This window comes from Hyperoodon ampullatus, assembly GCF_949752795.1.
Source record: "Hyperoodon ampullatus genome assembly, chromosome: 10".
Lineage (NCBI taxonomy): Eukaryota > Metazoa > Chordata > Mammalia > Artiodactyla > Ziphiidae > Hyperoodon > Hyperoodon ampullatus.
In genome coordinates, this window is record NC_136923.1 from 92,094,654 (window position 1) to 92,121,367 (window position 26,714).

Below are 26,714 nucleotides of genomic sequence, written 5' to 3' on the forward strand. Positions count from 1 at the left end.
GGTATGGTTGGATTAAGATCTACCTTTTTTAAAATTTTCTATTTTTCCCACTTGTTTTTTGTTTCTCTCTTGTTCCTTTTGAAAGCTGTCTTCTTTTAGGTTAAGTGGAAAAATTAAGAGGAAAAATGGATGTTTACCTCACATATTCTCCACTTCTTCCAGAAATCTGAATTTCCATTTGGTATCATTTCCCTTCACCCCGAAGAACCTATAGAGCAGGTTTTATGGCGACAGATTGTTAGTTATGTTTTCTCCAAGTGCCTTTATTACACACCTGTAGTTTACAGAGATTTGGTTTGCCAGAGATTTAGACAGTTTATATGCAGACTTGGGACTCCCCTTCTGTGGCTCTTCATTCCTGCATCTCCCCTTATTTTCTACCTACTGTGATCACCCTCATGTGTCCTTTGAATGCCTCAATCAACAGATTTGCAGTTTTCTTTCTGAATTTCAACTATCCGACTGGCATCAACTCAAAGAGAGCAGGAAGCTCACTCAGACAAGCCTGTCTTCTAAGTATCTTCTTCCCTCCAGTATCTGCTTGCTTTTGGTTGCTTTGAAGTGTTTTCAGATGGATGTTTTTAATATATTGTCCAGAGTCTGTAATTCTTATCTGTCAGAGCATTGGTCAGACACAAGCTCCTCCGCCATTAGCAGAAGTGGAACTCTTTTTGTTTGTTCTAATCTGGGTCATTTGAGACTAGGGGTGGTCTTTGCTATATTGAGTTAAAAACCAAGGCAGTTCACCAGACTTACCAGTGCTGACATTTATTAAATGCTTGTTTTACATGCCAAGACCAAAAGTGACTTTCTTTCGTATTAATACCACAACTGTGGTATGTTGATTTTTTTTCTCATTTTCACCAGTTAGGAAATTGGTACCGAGGACAGTTAGGTTCACAAAGTCGCATGGCTGACTGGTGGCACAGCTGGGATTCATATCTTGTTTAGTTTTTTTTTTTAATTCAAGAGCTCACATTGTTAACACTGCATACTGCTACCGTATCCCTGTTTATTCTAAACTTACCTGTAACTATTGATACATCAGTTCTACCTGAAAATAAATAGAGACAGAAGTATGACACAAAAGATGAAATATACCATTGTAAAACATGTTGTGTTTTAGGAACTGGAAGTCCCAGTATTACCGAAAATCTCTCTACCCATCACCAGTTCTTCACTGCCTACCTTCAGTTTTAGTTCTTCTGTGATCACAACTTCCTCTCCATCACCCACTAGTCCTTCACAATCATTAACAAACCAGGTAAAAAACCATTGTACCAATAGAGGTGATTTTTGTTTTTTCTCATTCTTTATTTTTAAAAAAGCTAATCTGTTTAAAGCAGTGATTAATTTTCACTATGGAAATTAACAACTCAGTAAGATGAGAAAAATGGAAATAGTGTTTTGCTTCTTTTTTTTTAATGTACATCATGATGGGAGTATTCTTCAACTCTTATGAATGCATTAGAGGAAGAGTTGAGTATTAGTTTGTTTCCAAACAATGTTTCCAGTTAAAATACTTTTTTTTTCATTGAGAGTGGATTTATGTTTTTGTTTCTCAAGTAGTATTAACATTTTTAATCTGCTCCTGAAATTTTTATGCTTTTTTCCCTGACTTCTACATCTTCTGAACATATTCTTATAGATGTCATTTCTCCCCTTTAGATGAGTATCTCCCTCTAAGGTAATGTATATTCCTCTTCTAAGAGGAAGCAAGATCTTATAGCAGTTAACTGTTTAGTAGTTTTCAGAAGTTAAAAAGTGATTTTTAAATTCAGAAGGGGAAAAAATTGCTTTTGGCTTCTTTGTAATAATTAATTTTGCTTAAGGTCTATTTTATTGTCAAATTCTTTTCTAAAAAACTATTTTTGTATCGTTTCTTTAATAATTTGGAAAACCTAGGTACAAATGACCTCTCCAAACAGCACTGGCAGTCCCTTGTTTAGATTTTCATCTCCAATTGTAAAATCTACTGAGGCAGATGTACTACCTCCGTCATCTGTAAGTAGCAAGCAAGGAATATTTCATATTTATTGATTTCAAAGGCATACTGTATTTTTAAAATCAAATCTAAGATGCCATTGGCAGTAAGAAATACCACTTTTCTTACCAAAAAAATTCCAGTGTACAGAAAACTTTCAATGAACATCTATATATTTTTCACTATATATACATATATATATATTATGCATATGCATTTTCTTATGTACCATTTGCAAGTTAGGATGCAGACATCTTGGTACCCTTAATACCTTTCCGTGTATCCCCTAAGAAAAAGGATATTCCTTTGTATACCCACAATACAGTTATCCTATCCAAGAAATGTAACATGATATAATAGTAATAGTGTTCATGTTCAGATCTACCCATCAGCCCCAGACTGTCCTTTAATTGCTGTTTGTTTCTCTTGGTCCTGGATCCACTTACGATTAGGACTAATCTAAGTCATATTGAATTTAGTTAACATGTCTCTTGAATTGACTTTAATCTAGAAAAGTTGGAAGTTTTTATGTCCCACAGTATGTATTTTTTTCTTCATAATTAAGAATAAATATTTTGAGTAAGAATAATACATAAGTTTAATGTTCAAATTGTCCTACCTGTATTTGGCATGTGTATCATTTTAACATTGTTACTTTCTGTTTTTCACTGTGTCCTTGTTTTCTGTCACAACTAGATGTTCCAGGTCATTTTGTAACTTCCCTGCCACATGCCTGAAGTGCACTTGTTGGCCATAAAGTCTCATACTTTTTATTAGGAAATGGCATTTAGAAGTCCAGAACTGGGCATTAGGAACACATTATTTTTACGTATTGCTTTGAATGAAAAAATGCTTCAGAAATTTAAAATGCTGTTGTTAAACTGTGACACACCATTCATTATAAGAAGCACACCAATTTTAGAGATTTAAAATAGGAGAAACTGTGAATCTTAGAATATGTGAAATTCAGTATATTTTTTTGACTTGGCATAAAATAGAGCTTTATATTTGATAATCATTTGAAGCTAAATGGACACTGAAAAGACACCTTCTCTTTCTACAGATTGGATTTACATTTAGTGTGCCCGTGGCAAAGACAGCAGAACGCTGTGGCCCTAGTAGTACCTCAGAGCCACTTACAAGGAGTTCAGGTAAGGAACCATTTCCATAATATTTCACATAAAAATACATTAGATTGATATTTTAAATTATCTTTTACCTTTGGCAGTTCTTGTAAATGGTTTCATTTGAATACAGTTAGCTCTCTAAATGTGAATGGTTACAGTTTGGATGTGAAAGGGATGGTCACAATAACAAATTTATCCACTGTCTTTATTTAGTCAAAATAAAGTGATATTTTATTATAAATGAAATCTTCCCTTTCTTTTTAACATCTTTATGGAGCATAATTGCTTTACAATGGTGTGTTAGTTTCTGCTTTATAACAAAGTGAATCAGCTATATGCATACATATATCCCCATATCCCCTCCCTCTTGCGTCTCCCTCCCACCCTCCCTACCCCACCCCTCTAGGTGGTCACAAAGCACTGAGCTGATCTCCCTGTGCTATGCAGCTGCTTCTCACTAGCTATCTATTTTACATTTGGTAGTGTATATATATCCATGCCACTCTCTCAGTTTGTCCCAGCTTCCCCTTCCCCGAGTCCTCAAGTCCATTCTCTCGTCTGCGTCTTTTTTCTTTATTCCAGTCCTGCCCCTAGGTTCTTCAGAACCCTCTTTTTTTTTTTTTTTTTTTTTTTGTTTTAGATTCCATATATATGTGTTAGCATATGATATTTGTTTTTCTCTTTCTGACTTACTTCACTCTGTGTGACAGACTCTATGTCCATCCACCTCACTACAAATAACTCAATTTCATTTATTTTTATGGCTGAGTAATATTCCATTGTATATGTCGATGGACACTTAGGTTGCTTCCATGTCCTGGCTATTGTAAATAGTGCTGCAGTGAACATTGTGGTACATGACTCTGTTTGAATTACAGTTTTCTCAGGGGATATGCCCAGTAGTGGGGTTGCGGGGTCATATGGTTGTTCTATTTTTAGTTTTTTAAGGAACCTCCATACTGTTCTCCATAGTGGCTGGAGATTTACATTCCCACCAACAGTTCAAGAGGGTTCTCTTTTCTCCACACCCTCTCCAACATTTATTGTTTGTAGGTTTTTTGATGATGGCCATTCTGACTGGTGTGAGGTGATACCTCATTGTAGTTTTGATTTGCATTTCTGTAATGATCAGTAATGTTGAGCATCCTTTCATGTGTTTGTTGACAATCTGTATATCTTTGGAGAAGTGTCTATTTAGATCTCCACCCATTTTTTTTTTTTTGATAATGAGCTGCTTGTATATTTTGGAGATTATTCCTTTGTCAGTTGCTTCGTTTACAAATATTTTCTCCCATTCTGAGGGTTGTCTTTTCGTCTTTTTTTATGGTTGCCTTTGCTGTGCAAAAGCTTTTAAGTTTCATTAGGTCCCATTTGTTTATTTTTGTTTTTATTTCGTTTCTCTAGGAGGTGGGTCAAAAAACATCTTGCTGTGATTTATTAGAGTGTTCTGCCTATAGTTTGATAGTGTCTGGCCTTACATTTAAGTCTTTAATCCATTTTGAGTTTATTTTTGTGTATGGTGTTAGGGAGTGTTCTAATTTCATTCTTTTACATGTAGCTGTCCAGTTTTCCCAGCACCACTTACTGAAGAGGCTGTCTTTTCTCCATTGTATATCCTTGCCTCCTTTATCAAAGATAAGGTGACCATATGTGCGTGGGTTTATCTCTGGGCTTTCTATCCTGTTCCACTGATCTATATTTCTGTTTTTGTGCCAGTACCAGACTGTCTTGATTACTGTAGCTTTGTAGTAATAGTCTGAAGTCTGGGAGCCTGATTCCTCCAGCTCCGTTTTTCTTTCTCAAGATTGCTTTGGCTATTTCGGGTCTTTTGTGTTTCCATACAAATTGTAAAATTTTTTTGTTCTAGTTCTGTGGAAAATGCCATTGGTAGTTTGGTAGGGATTGCATTGAATCTGTAGATTGCTTTGGGTGGTATATATCGTATTCTTGGATTCTTCCAATCCAAGAATACAGTATATCTCTCCATCTATTTGTATCATGTTTAATTTCTTTCATCAGTGTCTTATAATTTTCTGCATACAGGTCTTTTGTCTCCTTAGGTAGGTTTATTCGTAGGTATTTTATTCTTTTTGTTGCAGTGGTAAATGGGAGTGTTTCCTTAATTTCTCTTTCAGATTTTTCATCATTAGTGTAGAGGAATGCAAGAGATTTCTGTGCATTAATTTTGTATCCTGCTACTTCACCAGATTCGTTGATTAGCTCTAGTAGTTTTCTGGTAGCATTTTTAGGATTCTCTGTGTGTAGTATCATGTCATCTGCAAACAGTGACAATTTTACGTCTTCTTTTCTGATTTGGATTCCTTTTATTTCTTTTTCTTGTCTGGTTGCTGTGGCTAAAACTTCCAAAACTATGTTGAATAGTAATGGTGAGAGTGGGCAACCTTGTCTTGTTCCTGATCTTAGTGGAAATGGTTTCAGTTTCTCACCATTGAGAACGATGTTGGCTGTGGGTTTGTCATATATGGCCTTTATTATGTTGAGGTAGGTTCCCTCTGTGCCCATTTTCTGGAGAATTTTTATCATAAATGGGTGTTGAATTTTGTCAAAAGCTTTTTCTGCATCTATTGAGATGATCATATGGTTTTTATCCTGCAGTCTGTTAATATGATGTATCACATTCATTGATTTGCATATATTGAAGAATCCTTGCATTCCTGGGATAAACCCCACTTTATCATGGTGTGTGATCTTTTTAGTATGCTGTTCGATTCTGTTTGCTAGTATTTTGTTGAGGATTTTTGCATCTATGTTCATCAGTGATATTGGCCTGTAGTTTTCTTTTTTTGTAACATCTTTGTCTGGTTTTGGTATCAGGGTGATCGTGGCCTTGTAGAATGAGTTTGGGAGTGTTCCTCCCTCTGCTATATTTTGGAAGAGTTTGAGAAGGATAGGTGTTAGCCCTAATCTAAATGTTTGATAGAATTTGCCTGTGAATCCATCTGGTCCTGGGCTTTTGTTTGTTCGAAGATTTTTAATCACAGTTCCAATTTCAGTGCTTGTGATTGGTCTGTTTATATTTTCTATTTCTTCCTGGTTCGGTTTCAGAAGTTTGTGCTTTTATAAGAATTCCAGGTTGTCCATTTTATTGGCATATAGTTGCTTGTAGTAATCTCTCTTGATCCTTTGTATTTCTGCAGTGTCAGTTGTTACTTCTCCTTTTTCATTTCTAATTCTGCTGATTTGAGTCTTCTCCCTTTTTTTCTTGATGAGTCTGGCTAATGGTTTATCAATTTTGTTTATCTTCTCAAAGAACCAGCTTTTAGTTTTATTCATCTTTGCTATTGTTTCCTTCATTTCTTTTTCATTTATTTCTGATCTGATCTTTATGATTTCTTTCCTTCTGTTAACTTTGGTGGGGTTTTTTGTTCTTTCTCTAATTGCTTTAGGTGTAAGGTTAGGTTGTTGGAGATTTTTCTTGTTTCTTGAGGTAAGATTGTATTGCTATAAACTTCTCTCTTAGAACTGGTTTTGCTGCATCCCATAGGATTTGGGCTGTCACGTTTTCATTGTCATTTGCTTCTAATTTCCTCTTTGATTTCTTCAGTGATCCCTTGGTTATTTAGTAGCATATTGTTTAACCTCCATGTGTTTGTATTTTTTACAGTTTTTTTCCTGTAATTGATATCTAGTCGTATAACATTGTTGTCGGAAAAGATACTGGATATAATTTCAATTTTCTTAAATTTACCAAAGCTTGATTTGTGACCCAAGATATGATCTGTCCTGGAGAATGTTCCATGAACACTTGAGAAGAAAGTGCATTCTGTTGTTCTTGATGGAGTGTCCTATAAATACCAATTAAATCCATCTTGGTTAATGTATCTTTTAAAGCTTGTGTTGCCTTATTTATTTTTGTTTTGGTTTATCTATCCATTGGTGAAAGTGGGGTGTTAAAGTCCCCTACTGTTATTGTGTTACTGTCGATTTCCCCTTTTATGGCTGTTAGCATTTGCCTTATGTATTGAGGTGCTCCTGTGTTGGGCGCATAAATATTTACAATTGTTATATATTCTTGGATTGATCCCTTGATCATTATGTAGTATCCTTCTTTGTGTCTTGTAATAGTCTTTATTTTAAAGTCTATTTTGTCTGATATGAGAATTGCTACTCCAGCTTTCCTTTGATTTCCATTTGCATAGAACATCTTTTTCCATCCCCTCACTTTCAGTCTGTATGTGTCCCTAGGTCTGAAGTGGGTCTCTTGTAGACAGCATATATATGGGTCTTGTTTTTGTATCCATTCAGCCAGTCTGTGTCTTTTGGTTGGAGCATTTAATCCATTTACATTTAAGGTAGTTATCGATATGTATGTTCCTGTTACCATTTTCTTAATTGTTTTGGTTTTGTTATAGTAGGTCTTTTCCTTCTCTTGTATTTCCTGCCTAGAGAAGTTCCTTTAGCATTTGCTGTAAAGCTGCTTTGGTGGTGCTGAATTCTCTTAGCTTTTGCTTGTCTGTAAAGGTTTTAATTTCTCTGTCGAATCTGAATGAGATTCTTGCTGGGTAGAGTAACCTTGTTTGTAGGTTTTTCACTTTCATCACTATAAATATGTCCTGCCACTCCCTTCTGGCTTGCAGAGTTTCTGCTGAAAGGTCAGCTAGTTAACCTTATGGGGATTCCCTTGTATGTTATTTGTTACTTTTCCCTTACTGCTGTTAATACTTTTTCTTTGTATTTAATTTTTGATAGTTTGATTAATATGTGTCTTGGCGTGTGTCTCCTTAGATTTATCCTGTATGGGACTCTGTGCTTCCTGGACTTGATTGAAAACTTTCCTAACATGGGAAAGGATATAGTCAACTATAATCTCCTCAAATATTTTCTCAGTACCTTTCTTTTTCTCTTCTTCTTCTGAGACCCCTATAATTCAAATGTTGGTGTGTTTAATGTTTTCCCAGAGATCTCTGAGACTCTCCTCAATTCTTTTCATTCTTTTTTCTTTATTCTGCTCTGTGGTAGTTATTTCCACTATTTTATCTTCCAGGTCACTTATCCATTCTTCTGCCTCAGTTATTCTGCTATTGATTCCTTCTAGAGAATTTTTAATTTCATTTATTGTGTTGTTCATCATTGTTTGTTTGCTCTTTAGTTCTTCTAGGTCCTTGTTAAACGTTTCTTGTATTTTCTCCATTCTATTTCCAAGATTTTGGATCATCTTTACTATCATTATTCTGAATTCTTTTTCAGGTATACTGCCTATTTCCTCTTCATTTGATTGGTCTGGTGGGTTTTTACCTTGCTCCTTCATCTGCTGTGTATTTCTCTGTCTTCTCATTTTACTTAACTTACTGCGTTTGGGGTCTTCTTTTCGCAGGCTGCAGGTTCGTAGTTCCTGTTGTTTTTGGTGTCTGCCCCCAGTGGCTGAGGTTGTTTCAGTGGGTTGTTTAGGCTTCCTGGTGGAGGGGACTGGTACCTGTGTTCTGGTGGATGAGGCTGGATCTTGTCTTTCTGGTGGGCAGGACTGTGTCTGGTGCTGTGTTTTGGGGTGTCTGTGAACTTAGTATGACTTTAGGAAGTCTCTCTGCTGCTCATGGTTGGGGTTGTGTTCCTGTCTTGCTAGTTGTTTGGCATGGGCTCTCCAGCACTGGAGCTTGCTGGTCGTTGAGTGGAGCTGGGTCTTAGTGTTGAGACGGAGATTTCTGGGGGAGCTCTCGCCGATTGATATTACGTGGAGCCGGGAGGTCTCTGGTGGACCAGTGTCCTGAACTCGGCTCTCCCACCTCAGAGGCTCAGGCCTGACACCCGGCTGGAGTACCGGGACCCTGTTGGCCACACGGCCAGGTATGTGGGACGTTTCTTGCCTTTTGGGAGGTCTGAGGTCTTCTGCCAGCGTTCAGTAGGTGTTCTGTAGGAGTTGTTCCACATGTAGATGTATTTTTGATGTATTTGTGGGGAAGATGGTGATCTTCATGTCTTACTCCTTCGCCGTCTTGAAGGTCGCCCACTGTGTTTACTTTTGATTACAACAGTTAATGTTATTCTTCTCTTTGTATCATATTTGATGTATTATTTCAGGAATATCCTGATGGTTATAAACTTGTCCTCAGTTGGGGGAACCAAGCAACAGGGAGCTGTGCTGACGTTTGTTCCTGTCACTGGAACTACTCCTATTGCTGCAGCTTCACTACTAGGCCTCCACTCACCAGATCCAGGCAGCCTTCCAGGAGCCTTGACTGCTGGTTACTGATCCCAGGGCTGCCCACCAGGTCTCACAGAGGTGTCTGGTATTAACCTGTCTACCAGTGCTCTCGGTACCAGACTCTCCTCTGTGCTAAGCAGACATCGTCATCTGAGCAACAGGAGAGCTCCCTCAGCGGGTCTCTCGCTGTGGAAGCTCTATAAATGAAATGTTACAAGAAGTTCAAGCGTGGTCTACATTGTAATTACAGTGGATTCCATCTGTAGATTTACTCTTGAGTTCATAAGCATTTTTATGCGTAAGGGTTATGCTGGCCTCTGCAGATAGTGATATATAATTTCTAAACTCAAAAAAATGGGCATAATTGAGGGAAAGAAATGAATATTCAGATAATTAAACCATAGGCTTTTGCTGTGGTGGTGGTGGTTTTGTTTCAAGTATTGGGTGTTTGGGAAATGAAGAATAATCTGGGCTGAGTTACTCAGGTCAAGAATTCTGAGTAAGGGCATTTCTCACCCAACAAACAGCCAAATGCAAGAGAACAAGAGGAAAAGCATGGCATACTTTGAAAATCGCAAATAATTTGTCATGAGATTGAGAGGTAGCTTTAAATTCTAAAAATTCTGTGAATGCTATGCTCAATAATTGGATTTTAATCTGAATGTGGTAGGAAAACATGGGTTGGTTTTTATAGGGGGTGAGATGGTGCCTTGGAGTAACAGCAGTGTGTTGAGTGGGCATGTGAGTGGGAGTGGGGTGTCATATGCTGAGACACCAGTTAAGGGGCTGTTGCCTTATTCAGAAGTGTTTCGTTGACTATCTGCTGAGTTTGGGAATTTTTAAAAACTAGATCCTCCCTCAAAAGATAGATTTAGGGCTTCCCTGGTGGCGCAGTGGTTTAGAGTCCGCCTGCTGATGCAGGGGACACGGGTTCGTGCCCTGGTCTGGGAAGATCCCACATGCCGCGGAGCGGCTGGGCCCGTGAGCCATGGCCGCTGAGCCTGCGTGTCCGGAGCCTGTGCTCCGCAATGGGAGAGGCCACAACAGCGAGAGGCCCGTGTACCACAAAAAAAAAAAAAAAAAAGATAGATTTAAAAAACTATCAAAGAGCCAGGACCTATAAGCTAAGAAAGTCTTTGTCTTTGGATGATCTGGAAGACAAGAGCATAGGTTACGAGAGTGGCACAAAATAAGAATTTGGTATGTTTTCAATCCTAATTTTTGTTAAATAAAATAGCCCTGTTTAAGAGAAAGTAATAAGCATATTTCAGGTGTACTTAACACATGTTTTTTTTTTTCTTTAATGTTACTGTGAATTCAAGAAGAATAAACTGATTCAAATTTCATTTTCATGCCTGGTTATGAGGGAAAGGCATTAAAGTCCTTCAGTTTTTATTAATGCTTTACTGATGGTAACTGAATGAGTAATAGTTTGTTAAAACAACCTTTTGTGTTTCATTACATCTGGGAAGATTATCCAGATTTTTCAAGAGTTTATTATGAGTGGCATATATAGAATTGTTCTTACATTGAGACCTCTGTTTCTCACCACTTCTTCTTTCTTTTTTTAATTTTTTTTTTTATTTTTGCGGTACGCGGGCCTCTCACTGTTGTGGCCTCTCCCGTTGCAGAGCACAGGCTCCGGACGCGCAGGCTCAGCAGCCATGGCTCACGGGCCCAGCTGCTCCGCAGCATGTGGGAACTTCCCGGACTGGGGCACGAACCCATGTCCCCTGCATCGGCAGGCGGACTCTCAACCACTGCACCACCAGCGAAGCCCTCTCACTCACCACTCTGTCATTAAAAAACTGATGAAAATGTGGAAGTCATGGTTACGCTGTGATAGGAGCTAATTTTCCCATTATCTTCATTTTCCATCTCTTTGAGTACACTTTAGGAAATCCTTAAAATTTACCTTAAGTTACTAAAAGCAATTCAATTTTGATTATAAAGGAAGATAGAATGTGATAAAGTAATAAAAGCATTTTTCTTTGTTTTGACACAGTTGTAAGAGATAGGTATGGTGTTTTGTTTTTTGCACATTTTTATTATTCAGGTGAAATTGACATAAGATAAAGTTAATCATTTACAGGGAGCAATTCATTGGTGTTTAGTACAATCACAGTGTTGATTGTGTTTAGTACAGTCACCACCTCTAACTAGTACCAAACATTTTTATCACTTCCAAAAGGAAACCTGTACCCATTAACCAGTTTTTCCCCATTTCCCCTCCTCCCCAACTGCTGACAGCTACTAATCTGTGTTCTGTTTCTATGTATTTACCTATCCTGGAACCATACAATGTAACTTTTTGTATCTGGCTTCTTTCACGTACTGTTTTCAAGGTTCATCTGTCTTGTAGTATGTATCGTTACTTCATACCTTTTGTGGCTGAATGATACTCCACCATATGGATATACCATAATTTATCTGTTTATTTGTTGATAGACATTTGAGTTGTTTCCACTTTTTGGCTGTTGTGAATAGTGTTGCTATGAATATGCATGTACTTGTATTTGTTTGAATACTGGTTTCAGTGCTTTGGAGTGTATACCTGGGAATGGAGTTGATGGATCAAATGATAGTCCTATATTTAACTTCTTGAGGAACTACAAAACTTTTTCTCAGCAGCCGGCCCATTTTACATTCCCACCAGCAGGATTCAAATTTCTCCATGTTCTCACCATGTTTATTATTTTCCATTTTTTGATGATAGCCATCGTAGTGGGTATGAAGTGATGCTTCATTGTGGGGTTTTTTGTTGTTGTTGTTTTGTTTTGTTTTGTTTTTTGCAGTACACGGGCCTGTCACTGATGTGGCCTCTCCCGTTGCGGAGCACAGGCTCTGGACGCACAGGCTCAGTGGCCATGGCTTACGGGCCCAGCCGCTCCGCAGCATGCGGGATCCTCCCAGACCGGGGCACGAACCCGCGTCCCCTGCATCGGCAGGCGGACTCTCAACCACTACGCCACCAGGGAAGCCCTTCATTGTGGTTTTGATTTGCATTTATTTCCCTGAAGACTTATGGTTTTTAGTATCTTTTTTTTTGGAACAGAGGAAGGTTTATTGCAGGGACAAGCAAGGAGAACAGGTGGCTTATGCTTAAAAAACCTGAACTCCTGTTTAGCATCTTCTCATGTGCTTTTTGGCCCTTTACATATCTTCTTGGGAGAAATGTCTGGTCAGGTCCTTTGCCCATTTTTAAATTGGTTTGTCTTGTTGCTGAGTTGTAGCGTTTTTATATAGTCTGGATACTAGATCTTTATCAGATGTGTGATTTGCAAATATTTTTTCCCATTCAGTCAGTTGTCACTTTCTTAATAATGTCCTTAGATGCACAAAGATTTCTAATTTTGGTCAAGTTCAGTTTTTTATTTACTTGTTCTTTTGGTGTCATATCTAAGAATTCATTGTCAAATCCATGGTCATGAAGATACACCTCCTAGGTTTTCTTTTAAGAGTTTTATGGTTTCAGTTCTTATGTTTTAGGTCATTGATCCATTTTTTTGTTAAATTAATTAATTCATTTTTGTCTGCGTTGGGTCTTCGTTGCTGTGCACGAGCTTTCTCTAGTCGTGGCAAGTGGGGGCTTCTCTTTGTTGCAGTGCGCGGGCTTCTCATTGCGGTGGCTTCTCTTGTTGCAGAGCACGGGCTCTAGGTTCACGGGCTTCAGTAGTTGTGGCTCGTGGGCTGTAGAGTGCAGGCTCAGTAGTAGTGGCGCACAGGCTTAGTTGCTCCGCGGCATGTGGGATCTTCCCAGAACAGGGCTTGAACCCGTGTCCCCCGCGTTGGCAGGTGGATTCTTAACCACTGCGCCACCAGAGAAGTCCCCATTGATCCATTTTGAATTAATTTTTGTTTATGGTGTGAGGTAAGGGTAGGTTGGGTTTTTGAACTCCTTTACCCACTGCTTTAAAATTGGCAAGCACTTTAGAAGAAAAACCTGATTATTTATATTTTACTATAGAAAATTTCAAACATTCTCAGAAGTGGAAGAGTAGACTGAGTCCCCATACACACTTTACTGAGCTTCAGCATTTGCTATTTTGTGACCAATCTTGTTTCTCTCTCCCTCCTTCCTTCCTTCTCCCCTCACACACACAAACACACCTATCGGGTAATTTTGAAACAATCCCAAACATATTTCATCTGTAAACAGAAATATAATGACAAAACGATTATTGTACTCACAATATAGATCTCTTATTTTAAGTATAAGGATATGTTCGTTTTAGCAAGTTTGGGAACTATGAAAAGTAAAAACATCACTCTTTCGATGTAAACAGTCAAAATTTTCTGGACTTTCTAACCTACTCTTTCCCATAACTGTGCTTCTGAGAATGATTTTTTGTGGCTGCATAGCATTCCATCATGTCAGCGTTCTGTAATTTATGTAGTTAGCTCCTTTTATTAAGTATCATCCAGGTTTTCAATATAATAACTGAAAGATATTTTCAATCATAGGATGAATGTCTAGAAATGAAATATCTGGCTTAATTAAACATTAAATTTTTTTAACATCTTTATTGGAGTATAATTGCTTTACAATGTTGTGTTAGTTTCTGCTGTATAACAAAGTGAATCAGCTATACATATACATATATCCCCATATCCACTCCCTCTTGCGTCTCCCTCCCACCCTCCCTATCCCACCCCTCTAGGTGGTCACAGAGCACTGACCTGACCTCCCTGTGCTATGCGGCTGCTTCCCACTAGCTATCTATTTTACATTTGGTAGTGTATGTCCATGCCACTCTCTCACTTCATCCCAGCTTACCCTTCCCCCTCCCTGTGTCCTCAAGTCCATTCTCTACGTCTGTGTCTTTATTCCTGTCCTGCCCCTAGGTTCTTCAGAACCATTTTTTCTTTTAGATTCCATATATATGTGTTAGCATACAGTATTTGTTTTTCTCTTTCTGACTTACTCAGATATTGGATAACAATTATAGATTATATATAGTTTATATAATTTTTTGTCCTTCTGGAGGAGAGAGATATACAGTATGGGAAATAGTATTTTTTGCTTCCTTGTAATGGCAAGGTAACCCTGTACTTTAAGTCATTTGTTCATTATCTTTGAATTACAGTGACTTTTTTGGTGGGTATTTTTTTTTAAGATATTGATTCAAATTGACTTTGAGAGATTTTTCATACATGTAACTTGCTTTTTCTTAGCATAATATCTCTTACAATTAAAAAAAATTACAGCTCAAGATATCACTGCAGTGAACAGTCCAAGCTGTAAGAAGAAACCAGATGAAGATTGCAAGGGCCCTTTCAAACCTGCAAAAACCCTGAAAGAAGGAAGTGTCCTAGATGTTCTGAAGAACCCTGGTAAGATAATGGCTGCCCTTGAGATAATCTAAAATCTTAATTGCAAAATCATGATCTCATCTTAATATCACTTGTTAATACTTTGTTGTACTTCAGGCTTTTAAAAAATGATGTCTAGTTTGATAGGAGATTGGCTTTTGAATGTAGATGTAGTCAGATGTAACTTTTTAGGTGCAAGAACTTAGAAACTATTTCTTTAGAATTTAAGGACTCTGCGCTAAAATGAAATCTCTAAGGGGCAAGTATAGAAGGAGAAAATGTGAATTGCCTGTTAATTAGAGATGGGCCAATAATTGGAAAAAAGTAAATAAACCTGATGATATACCTGGACATGTCTCTCTCTGAGAGCATTGAACTGCCTTGTTCTTCTCAGATTATTCCCCAGTTGTGGGATATATATAACAAAGCCAAGTGGAAAGAAAACATATGCTGACTGTAACACACACACACACACACACACGATAGTACTCACTTCAAATAAAATAAGATATGAATGTTAGTGGGTAAGAATTTGAAAATAATGAATAGAAGTCCTCAAATAGGAATAGGTTTTCAGTTTGAAAATCAAAGAGGATAGTATAATTCCAACTGGGATGTATACTATAAGAATATAAAAGTGTTTATAAGATAATCTAGTAGCTCAGAAAGAATTTAGATTTATCCAGCACATGTGTTCATGTATAACTGAATATGAGTTTCAATAATAAGGTTGGATGCTCCAGCAAGATTTAGAGGGATTAGGTTCTTTTGGTGTCGCTCCCATTTTATAGATGAGTAGACTGCCTACTGGAGTCTCAATATAGACGGTTTTATGCAGTTATGGGCAGGACTCCAGAATGCCTGTGTCAGGGTGAACTGAGTGGTAGTCAGTCAGCATCAAATGCATATAGGTTATCTTCATAGAAGTTACACTTTGCATTCATAATGCCCACTCCTCCCCTCTTTTAAACTTTTTTTAAAGAGCAAAAATTTGGAGAAGTTACATGTTCTCTTGAGGGAAATCCGGAAAATCCAAAAAAGGGGGAGGAAAAGAAAACTTGTAACACCTTGAAGTGGTTACGTTAAAATTTTGCCAACCTTAGTGACTCAGGTTAATCATTAACAAAATAGTACATTTTCCTCCTTTGGGAGTAACTGAAGTACGTGGGATTGATTTATCTTTAGGCAAAAAATAGCTCTAGGCTGGATTATTTCTTGGTACCACTAGAAAACCTCTTTAACAACCTTCTGTATCATCTTTCCCTCTGATTTTCTTTTCCCTTGATGCTAAAGGCTAGAGAAACGGGTGTTTTTTTGGTGTATGTAAAATAAAAGTTAATTGGTCCAGAGTAAAGGATTGAAAGGTCATTTCTACAAATAAAGTGTAGTTTGAGTGAATCAAGTCAATGTTATCAGTTTTGGTAGCACAAAGACTTTTCCTCATGGTTTTTTCCCTTATTTCCAAAGACTTTTCCTTATTTCATGGTTCTATATGCATACCTTAATTAAGTCTCAAATTAGGTATTGGTTGAATAAACAGTAAACAGATTCCTAGAGGAAGATGATATACTATAAACCAAACATCTTTTGTAGACTTTTAACTAGGTCTGTCACTTATTAATTATGGGATTAGTACTAGAAATATAGCTTAGGTGAAAAACTACTCTTAAGTAGTCCGTCTTGGATTGTAATAACTTTGTAATTAAGGTAAAAATGTTTTCTCCCAGGAATAATATTTTTATTATTAACAGCTATTATTCTATAATTATTATTGTCTATATTAATATTATTAATATTTATTAATGATTAATAAATAATAGGCTTTCTAATCAAAACATTGACTAATCTTTTCCTTCCCACTCCCCTCTTCCCCGCATTGTAGGTTTCACATCACCAAAGGCAGACTCTCTTGCTGCTCAACCTACCACCACAAGCCTGGTAGTTTATTCAAGACCAGCAATAAGTAGCTTTTCTTCTAGTGGAATTGGGTTTGGGGAAAGTTTAAAAGCTGGGTCATCATGGCAGTGTGATACCTGTCTACTCCAGAACAAAGTTACAGACAACAAATGTGTAGCCTGTCAAGCAGCAAAATTGCCACCAAAAGATACTGCTAAACAGACTGGAACTGGGACACCAAGTAAAAGTGGCAAACCAACTGTTTCTGCACCAGAGACAGGCTTTGGAGACAAATTTAAACCAGCAGTAGGAACTTGGGATTGCGATACCTGTTTAGTGCAAAATAAACCTGAAGCGATAAAATGTGTAGCTTGTGAAACACCGAAACCGGGAACTGGTGTTAAGCGAGTCCTTACGTTGCCAGTGGCTTCAGAAAGCGCTGTTACTGTGGCTGCTTCCTCCTCCAGCTGCACTGTGACCACTGGTGCCTTAGGATTTACAGATAAATTCAAAAGGCCCGTGGGATCTTGGGAGTGTCCAGTGTGCTGTGTTTCTAATAATGCAGAAGACAATAAATGTGTGTCCTGTATGTCTCAGAAACCAGGTACGTTTATGGCTGTTTGGAATAATTTTGTTCATTTCTTTAATAGAACATTTTAATTTATTCTCTGTAAAACAGCTAAGAATAACCTCAATATTTTAGATGTTTCAAGATGAGCATTTCCTCATATGTCTTAATTTTTCTGAACTGTCTTGAAATTAAAATGACTTGCTTGGGACTGGAACTGCATGTTCTCTTAGGAGAGTCTGTGTGTTTAAATCAGTCCAGCACCTGCTTTGACCTCTTTTTTTTTTTTTTTTTTTTGCGGTATGTGGGCCTCTCACTGTTGTGGCCTCTCCCGTTGCGGAGCACAGGCTCCGGACGCGCAGGCTCCGGACGCGCAGGCCCAACGGCCATGGCTCGTGGGCCCAGCCGCTCCGCGGCATGTGGGATCTTCCCAGACCGGGGCACGAACCCGTGTCCCCTGCATCAGCAGGCGGACTCTCAACCACTGCGCCACCAGGGAAGCCCGACCTCTTTTTTTGTGTGTAATTTTATCAGAAGCTTCTGGCTCTCCATGATCATTTTCAAAGTTGGCTAATATAGATGCAAAGGTCTTAGAATGGGGCAATCTTTCTCAAACCTTTACACAGAATAAAATACTCCTTTGTCTCTTTTCTTCTAAGTAGAAGTGAGGATGGCTAGTGGTCATTTACACAGCTGGTTTCACTGCGTTATGAGAAGGCTGTGGCTGAATGTTAATGGTGATACCTGTACCTCTATGTGCTATCTGCCAGAGATATTGCAATGATCATAAATTACTGAATCATTAATGAAAAGTTCTATTAGGTAACCAGAAAAATGAAGTTAGAGTTGAGTTTTTCCTGTTTCTGTTCAATTTTGAGAGTTACTGAAGATTTACATTGATCTTTAATTCATTTGGAATTAATACATTTGACTCTGCTGTGTTTGTAATGCTATTATATAATTATTTGGTACAGATATATGGTAACATGGATACTAAATAAAACATGTTATGAGTATCCTGGGAATTATACTTCCTATTTTTATTGCATTATCATGGATGTGTGATTTTGTGTCTGCAATGGAAAGCTCTTGAGTTAATAGCCCACATCCCTGTCTTAACACCAGGGGTGAGCCATACTTCTGATTCCTGCTAGACATCTCTACAAGAATAAGGTTTCAGAATCTTTATTCTGAAATATTTTTCTCTTTCCGTCTGGCATTCTTCCTCTTCCCCTTAACAAAAAAAAGAAAGAAAGCTCTTGATATGTGTAGGAAACCAAAATTTATTCTGAGTTGATGGGTCAAACTTATATTTTTGATAAATCACCTGGTGGCTTTTTGGAGGATAGATTTGAAGGCAGCAAAATTTGGAAACCAGAGGACAGGTTAGGAAGTTGATCAATAATATAGGTAGAGATAGTAGTGATATGTACTAATAAAAGCAAATGGGGTGTAGAATAATGTATGGTTGAAGATATGTTGATTTCAAGCTGCTGAAGTTGACAGATGTGTGTGAGGCCTTTGGATATACTGATAATGGACCCTTTGGACTGGGGATACAGATTGGGGAGTCATTAGCCCGTAGTTTTCAAGTAAGTCATGGGGGTAGCGGTGATAGAAGGTGAGTGAGCAGAGCAGATAGAGAAGACAGCCTGGAACTGAACTCTGCCAGCTTAAGAGAGTGGCAGGACTAGAACTTTGGAGCAGTGAATCTGTTAAATGAATAACCAGACAGGAAAAACAAAAACCACGTGGTACTAGTTGCTTTTTAGGAGGATGGATTTCAAGGGAGCGAAACCAGAGGTCTCAATAACAAGGCTATTAAGCAAGAGATGAGGGGACTTGAACCAGAAGAGCAGTAGAAGGAGGGTCAGAGAAGGAGAATGAAATAGATTGGAGAGATATATAAGGGAAGAGTTGTCATCTCACCATTTTATTGGCAAGATGGAAGAGAACATACCATCAGTAAAACACAGATCAGGTAACTGGGAAAAGTGACAACAGCTGGAGGACATTTAGAGAAGTGGGGTTACCAGAATGAATGGCTCCACTCTCAACACTGTATTTCTTCATGCAGCTGTGCCTTGCTGAGCCATCCTTCCTGTGCCGCCGCATCTGCCCACAAAATTGCTAGTTCTGCTTAAAAATGTAAATACCACCCCTGTGAATCCTTCTCCTATCCCATAGTAATTTCTTCTCTGTACTCTTGTTTAGATCATTTGTCACTCTCCGTCTTAGTGATGGTGCTGCTATGCATTTATGTTCGTTTTGCTTTCCCCCCTTTTAGACCAGAAACACCTTTAGAAGTTAAGCAACGTTTTATTCATCTTGATATCCCCAGAACCTAAGAACGTTATGGTGCTTAATAAATGTCTATTAAATGGCTACCTTATAACAGAAATTCCATGAACATAGTAGGTAGTGTTGAGTTGAATTGCAAAGTGGATAAAAGAGCACTTCTATGCAAAAATAGTCATTTCAAAGTCAGAGATCTGTGCTTTGAAATCTTGAAATTAATATTGCCTGAGCTGTGTGTTTTATGAATCAGGCTGTTGCCTACAATTTAGAACTTATGTTTTATAATCTGTGATGTTTAACAAAGTTTGACAGATTATTAAGGAAAATTTAGTCTTTTAGGCTCTGATATGTGAGCATGATTCTTAAAAACCATGGCTGTTCAAACTGGGGCTTAAAAGGGGGCTCATCACTGAGCAAGGTGAGTGTGAGTTGCTCTTTTGTAAGATTAAAAGAAATCTGAGATGTCTGTACTGTTTTTAACAATGTGATGTTTAGATTTCTGGCATTTTCTCTTAATAGGAAACACATAAAAATTGTACATTTAGACTTAGTGGTGTCATTGAGATCTTGACATAATGTAAATCCAAATTTTCCTGTATTTCCCCATTATTTTTTAGGAAGTTCAGTACCTGCTTCAAGTAGCAGCACTGTGTCTGTCTCTCTGTTGTCTGGAGGCTGCCTAGGATTGGACAAGTTCAAGAAACCTGAGGGAAGCTGGGACTGTGAAGTGTGCCTAGTGGAGAATAAAGCAGATTCTACCAAATGCGTAGCATGTGACAGTGCAAAGCCAGGCACAAAGTCTGAGTTTACAGGTAAGGTGTTGGTAAAGTGCCTCCTTAGATTACCACTTTAAAGTGAAATATTTACAAACAGCTTTGGTTTTAAAACTATTCATTCTCTGTTGAAAATTCATGTTAAATGAGCTATTATCCTGGACTTGTAGCTCATATCTGTCTCTGAATTACTATGCAGTTGAATTGTTTGCTAGTCTGCAGTGAAGATAAGTACATTTTCTATTTTATTTGTTTTCATTTGAGAAGGAAAATGGTTGCAGCCCACTGAATTAATTAACATGGCTGAGGGGATACAACTGGTTTGAAAAACGCTGCATTTGGGTTTTAGAAGATCACTAAAGCTCCTTCTGTGGCTGCCACCTTATGGTCCCTTTCCCATTTTCCCCACCTGTAGTACAGTAACCACCATACCTTTAAACCTTCCTTTTGAGGCAGAAGTACCTTTGAGATCCTTTGAGTCAGAGGTGATAACTAGTTAATTATTGTCTTTGGCACCTTTATTTTTAGCTTTCTGTCTAATATCACTTAAGGTATTTCAGAGACCATGTGGATAGCCATTTGCTTTTGAGGTGTTTTTTTTTTTTTTGGGGGGGGGTACGTTGGGTCTTCGTTGCTGCACGTGAGCTTTCTCTAGTTGCGGTGAGCGGGGGCTACTCTTCGTTGTGGTGCGCGGGCTTCTCACTGCGGTGGCTTCTCTTGTTGCGGAGCACGGGCTCTAGGCACGCGGGCTTCAGTAGTTGTGGCTCGTGGGCTCAGTAGTTGCAGCACGCGGGCTCTAGAGCGCAGGCTCAGTAGTTGTGGTGCTCAGGCTTAGTGGCTCCTCAGCACGTGGGATCTTCCCAGACCAGGTATCAAACCCCTATCCCCTTCACTGGCAGGTGGATTCTTAACTACTGCGCCACCAGGGAAGTCCTGCTTTTGAGATTCTGATACAATTTTTCAAATAAGTTTCTTATGGAAAGAAAGTGGGGTGGGTAATCATTAAGGGGGGAGATCTGAAGACAAGCGCTTTTTACAAGCCCTTGGCTGCCACTTGTTTTTATTTACATGTGGGTAAACAGAGTAATGGATGAATACCTTGGCACCGTTTAATGATTTTTGTGTTGAGCCAGTCATTCAAGTGCTTCATTTCTAGTTTATTCCACTACAGAGAAGAATTCTGAAACCAAGACTTTGATCTTGTCAGTATAGTATTTTTATTTTTTAAAATATTGCTTCCAGGGCTTCCCTGGTGGCACAGTGGTTGAGAGTCCGCCTGCCGATGCAGGGGACATGGGTTCGTGCCCCGGTTCGGGAAGATCCCACATGCCGCGGAGCGGCTGGGCCCGTGAGCCATGGCCGCTGAGCCTGTGCGTCCGGAGCCTGTGCTCCGCAACCGGAGAGGCCACAACAGTGAGAGGCCCGCGTACCGCAAAAAAAAAAAGAAATATGTACATATATATATATTGCTTCCACTCATATAATTCTGGTTCTTTGGTGCTAAAAATTTTAATTCTTAAGTAAATAACACGTGTACTCACAAGATTTAAAAAGCAAATTATGACAGGGTTCACAGCGAAAAGTCTCTCTCTTGTCCCTATTGGCTCATTTTCCATCCTTCCTGCTCCACCAATGGTAATAGCTATCTGTGGTTAGTTTCTTGTAACTCTTTCAGTGTTTCTTTATGCACATCACAAGCAAATATACTTCTATTCTCTATATTCTTACTTCTCTCTCCCTTGTTAGAAAAGGTTGTATACCACACCGCCTTTTTGCACCCTTGACATTACCACAGATTAGCTTGGACTTCGTTCTTCATTTACAGCTGCCTGGATTGCCTGTGGCATTCTGCATATCTTTGAGTTTATCATTCAAATAAAGACTCGGCTGTAGACTTGCTGGGTCAAAGGGTACGTGTGTCTGTAATTTGGGGTAAATATTGGCAAGTTGCCTTCCACAAATTTTGTGCTCATTTACACATCCACCTGCCATGTCTGGAGAGTCTGTTACTCCTAGTCTCATCACCAGCACTGTTTTATCACACTTGTTTGACCTCTGTCAGTGTGATAGATGAAATGTGGCACATCAGTGTAGTTGTGAGTATCGAGATGCTGGATATGGGCAACTTGGTTCATGTTTACTGCCATTGTTAAACTAATACTCTTCGAAGTAGGCCTTTTCAGAGTTGTCCCATGTCCCTTTACTTTTCCAGGTTGACATTCTGTTTGAGAGAGTAGTATTAATTCATTGTCTTTGTGGTGTTTCTTACATTTTTGAAGGCTTCAGCCCATCTTCCTCATCTTCGAACCCAGCAACCTCATCCTTCAAATTTGGTATCCCATCATCCTCTTCTGGGCCTTCTCAGACTTCAACAAACACTGGAAATTTTAAATTTGGAGATCAAGGAGGTTTCAAAATAGGTGTGTCATTAGATTCTGGGTCTGTAACCCCTTTGAGTGAAGGCTTTAAATTTTCTAAACCAATAGGAGATTTTAAATTTGGAGTTTCATCTGATTCTAAACCTGAAGAAGTTAAAAAAGATAGTAAAAATGATAATAATTTTAAGTTTGGACTTGCTTCTGGTTTAAGCAATCCACCTTCTTTAGCTCCATTTCAGTTTGGGGTGTCTAGTCTTGGGCAGCAAGAAAAGAAAGAAGAACCGCCTAAATCTTCATCTGCAGGCTTTAGCTTTGGTTCCGGTGCCATTAACCCTCCCCCTGCTGCTACTGACACCACAGTGACCTCTGCAAGCAAGAGCAGCTTCAGTTTTGGAACCATAGACACCAAGAGTGTCTCAGTGGCTCCTTTCACATGTCAGACGTCAGAAGCAAAAAAAGAAGAAACCCCTGCCTCCAAAGGAGGGTTCACTTTTGGCAGCGTGGACCCTGCCCCCCTGCCATCTGCCTCGTTGTTTGTTTTGGGAAGGACAGAAGAGAAACAGCAAGAGCCTGTCACGTCTACATCTCTAGTGTTTGGGAAAAAAGCTGACAGTGAAGAGCCAAAGTGTCCCCCAGTGTTTTCCTTTGGGAACTCAGAGCAAACCAAAGACGAGGGTTCTTCCAAGTCGACCTTTAGTTTCAGTATAGCAAAACCATCTGAGAAGGAATCTGAACAGCCAACGAAGGCCACTTTTGCTTTTGGAGCTCAAACCAGTACTACAGCTGGTAAGTATTAAACATTGTTTTTGTTTTTGTTTTTTACAAGGTGTCAACAAATGTAGCAAGTCAAGAAATGGTTTATACTGGAAATAGTTGAAAGAGTACCAGGAATAGAACTCTCTGGGAAGGAGCCGAGGATTCAGCTCCTTCAGAACCCCCCACCTCGCGTGATTCTCATGAAGTTATCTGCATATCTAATTTTGAGAAACACAGCTCTAATGGAAAGCCTACAATATTTGCACATTTGTCCGTGACTTTCTCCCTTCTGTTTGGGCTTTTGTAATCAGAATTGACATATACTGTTCAGGAAAATAAGCATTTTTTTCTTAAGCTCACTAAATATTTTTTAACTAATAAAATCTTTACGTACAGGCCTTCATTTACAAATAGAGATAACCAGTCTTCATCTGGCATTTAAGGAATATAAACAACAAATATGATAAATCCCTGAGAAATAGAGGTGATTATGAAAACTAAGATCTGGAAGAAAAAAATGAAATAGCATTTTTAAAAGTTAAAGAAACATGGTTTGTGAAATAAAACCATTGTGTGGACTGAGGAGTGGGGCGGGGGGAACAGCTGATAATTGGATTAGTGAACTGGGATTTCCCAGAACACAATGCAGAAGAACATGAACACTTTTGAATAATAAATTAGAAACACAAGAAAATGAAAAATTAACCTGAAAAAAAATGTATGGAATTCAGCACATAGGTGTGAGCAGTTTTTGTCTATAAAATTCTACTTAAATTTTAAAACACCCTTCAAAGGAAACAAAAACTAAATTATACATTATTATTTAGAAAGGAATAAAAATGAGATAGGGTCTAATCGAATTTAATCCTGGTATCGCTATACTGTTTCCATTGAAATATACATTTTTAACGTCCTATTAAACCACCTGAAAGTGAGCTAACATGCTCCATTTTCTGTAAATTGTACCAGTGCCCATACCACAATGTGACCAGCCCTGTCTAGTAAGTAGTGTTGGAACTGAGATATTATTGGAACAAGTTTTAAAAAAAAAAGTCTTCTACTGAAGGTAGCTGGATTCAGGGTCACCATGTAAAAAATCATTCTCTTTTCTCCAAATCAAGAATAAATAGTTGGACAGCATTTCCCATTTGTATTTACTAACATTTCCAATTTATATTTTATAATAGCAGCAGAACCTGCAACATGCTAAAGAATTAAGAGAACATAAAAGGCGTGTTTTATACTTGTTCCTGAGTGAGAATATCCTTTACTCTCCACCTCACTCCCAATATAATTTCAGTTCTTAGAGGAATTTTTGTGGAGCTCGACAAGCTAAAATAATTCTAAAATTCACGTGGAAGGGAAAATGTATAAGAAATTTTGGGGAGAAGGGCACACATACAGTCAGGTAGGTTTGCCCTACTGATATCAAACAATACTACAAAGCTACAATATTTAAAATAGTCTAGTAACAGTAACTGTAGAGGTTTGGAAGTTTAATACGTTGTAAAGGTAGAGTTACAAATTAGCAAAAGGGTACACCAGTCAATAAAGGCGCCAGAGAAAACTGGCCATTGTTCAGATAAATTGAAGTTACAATCCTGCTAACATAAATTGCGAAATCAAATTTATAAAAGTGTAGCTCTCTCCCGTTGTCTGAATTTGTTATCCAGAGTATCCAGTTAGATTTGGATTTAAGGAATATTTTTTATTTTTATTAATCTGAATGCCAAAGGTTTTGCTATGTTAGACAAAATTCATAAGCCATAAAAGAAAAGATGGATATATTTGACTACATCAAAATTTAACATAACAGATGTCCATTCGATGAATGAATCTATATTAAAAACTTAATGATTCTGTTTTCTAATGGACTCGTAATTAGACTTCAGGCTAGGAAAAAATGCTTTCTGGTATTACTTGTTCTTAAAGTTTTTGTTTATTTCTTAATTTCTGTCTTATAGATCAAGGTACAGCAAAGCCAGTTTTTAGTTTCTTGAACAACAGTTCCTCTAATTCAAGTACACCAGCCACTTCAGCTGGTGGTGGCATATTTGGTAGTTCCACCTCGTCCTCCAGTGCGCCTGCGGCTGCCTTTGTGTTTGGACAGGCCAGCGGTCCTGTGAGCAGCTCTGCCTTTGGGAACTCTGCCGAATCCAGTACATCTCAGTCTTTGCTGTTTTCTCGAGAGAGCAAACCAGCAACCACGTCGAGCACGGGCACAGCTGTCGCCCCATTTGTCTTTGGTCCGGGTGCCAGCAGCAGTGACACTGCCGCCTCTGGTTTCAGCTTTGGAGCTCCCACCACATCGAGCTCTGCAGGTACATTTAAAAAAGAAGAGACATGTTAGTTTGAATGGCTTTCATTGTAAGCAGATGAACTCTTAGCAAATAATACCACAAAAGAGCATGGCCGCTTTTAGGTCATCTCTACCCAGGGTGTTGTAGTTATTCACTATGTGGAATGATGTGCATTTTGTGTATAGTGTAAGTCACTCTTGGAAGCAATATTTCTAATCTCATTAGGAGTATAATCTTTAGTTTTTTCAAGTGTTTTTTGTCTTTTTGGGGGGGGTTGTTTTTTTTTTCTTTGCAATGTTAATTTGTAAATAGCCAGACACTGAAGATTATTTTAATAGACATTAGTCCTCATTTTGCAATGGATACATAATCACAACATTAGCTGATTTCTGCAGTGTGTCACACTTCTGATGGCAGATCAGTTGTCTTCTTAGATTTATCTCTTTAAAGACCTAAAAATTTTTGGCTGTTAAGATAGGAGTCTTGTTAATAGAAGTTTTTGTTTATTTGGACTTTATATGGTTTTACTAAATAATGGTAGAGAGAATTGTATTCTTAATCAGTATTCAAAACTTGTCTTGATAAGATCTGTTCAGCAAGGTAAGAGTCTGGAAAGAAGCTTGACATTTGCTTTTCAGTTTATAGAGATTTCTTGAGGATTATCTCATTTTAACCATCATGGTAATTTCAGTATTTCTGTGGGCCTCTAGGATCCTCCTTTGTATTTGGCACTGGACCTTCAGCACCATCTGCCAGTCCAGCGTTCGGTGCTAACCAGACCCCAACATTTGGACAAAGTCAAGGTGCCAGCCAGCCTAACCCCCCAGGCTTTGGATCTATATCATCTTCAGCAGCATTATTTTCTGCTGGTTCTCAGCCTGCGCCACCTACTTTTGGGACAGTGTCAAGCAGTAGCCAGCCTCCCGTGTTTGGACAGCAGCCTAGTCAGTCTGCATTTGGCTCTGGAACAGCTCCTAATTCCAGTAAGTATGTAGTAGTGATGTCCTTTGTTTCCATACTTGGGTTCTGTATGTCTTAAATATAATTTTTTTCTTTGAACTTTGAAACCATGCGTGTCTTTTTTTTTTTTTGTCTCTTGTACTTGGCAGAACAGAGATGTGTATGTTTAGATTTACCTATAAACAGCATTCCCAACTTTCA

General features: G+C 38.4%; 1 protein-coding gene across 3 annotated transcripts in view; it reads left to right on the forward strand.

Moving 5' to 3' along the window:
* Positions 1 to 26,714, forward strand: part of NUP153 (nucleoporin 153) — a gene marked incomplete at both ends in the record, with an annotated part of 79,327 nt that overhangs the window by 49,306 nt on the left and 3,307 nt on the right. Inside the window, 9 exons of one of the 3 annotated variants that reach the window (XM_079713367.1) lie at positions 1,127 to 1,264; positions 1,906 to 2,004; positions 3,048 to 3,135; positions 14,480 to 14,605; positions 16,467 to 17,084; positions 19,964 to 20,174; positions 22,406 to 23,283; positions 25,218 to 25,574; positions 26,264 to 26,536. In XM_079713367.1, coding sequence (XP_079569493.1) covers positions 1,127 to 1,264; positions 1,906 to 2,004; positions 3,048 to 3,135; positions 14,480 to 14,605; positions 16,467 to 17,084; positions 19,964 to 20,174; positions 22,406 to 23,283; positions 25,218 to 25,574; positions 26,264 to 26,536 — 2,788 coding nt within the window. Of the gene's footprint in view, positions 1 to 1,126; positions 1,265 to 1,905; positions 2,005 to 3,047; positions 3,136 to 14,479; positions 14,606 to 16,466; positions 17,085 to 19,963; positions 20,175 to 22,398; positions 23,284 to 25,217; positions 25,575 to 26,263; positions 26,537 to 26,714 lie in introns of all 3 variants that reach the window. The other 2 variants (XM_079713368.1, XM_079713369.1) reach the window with 2 other exon arrangements.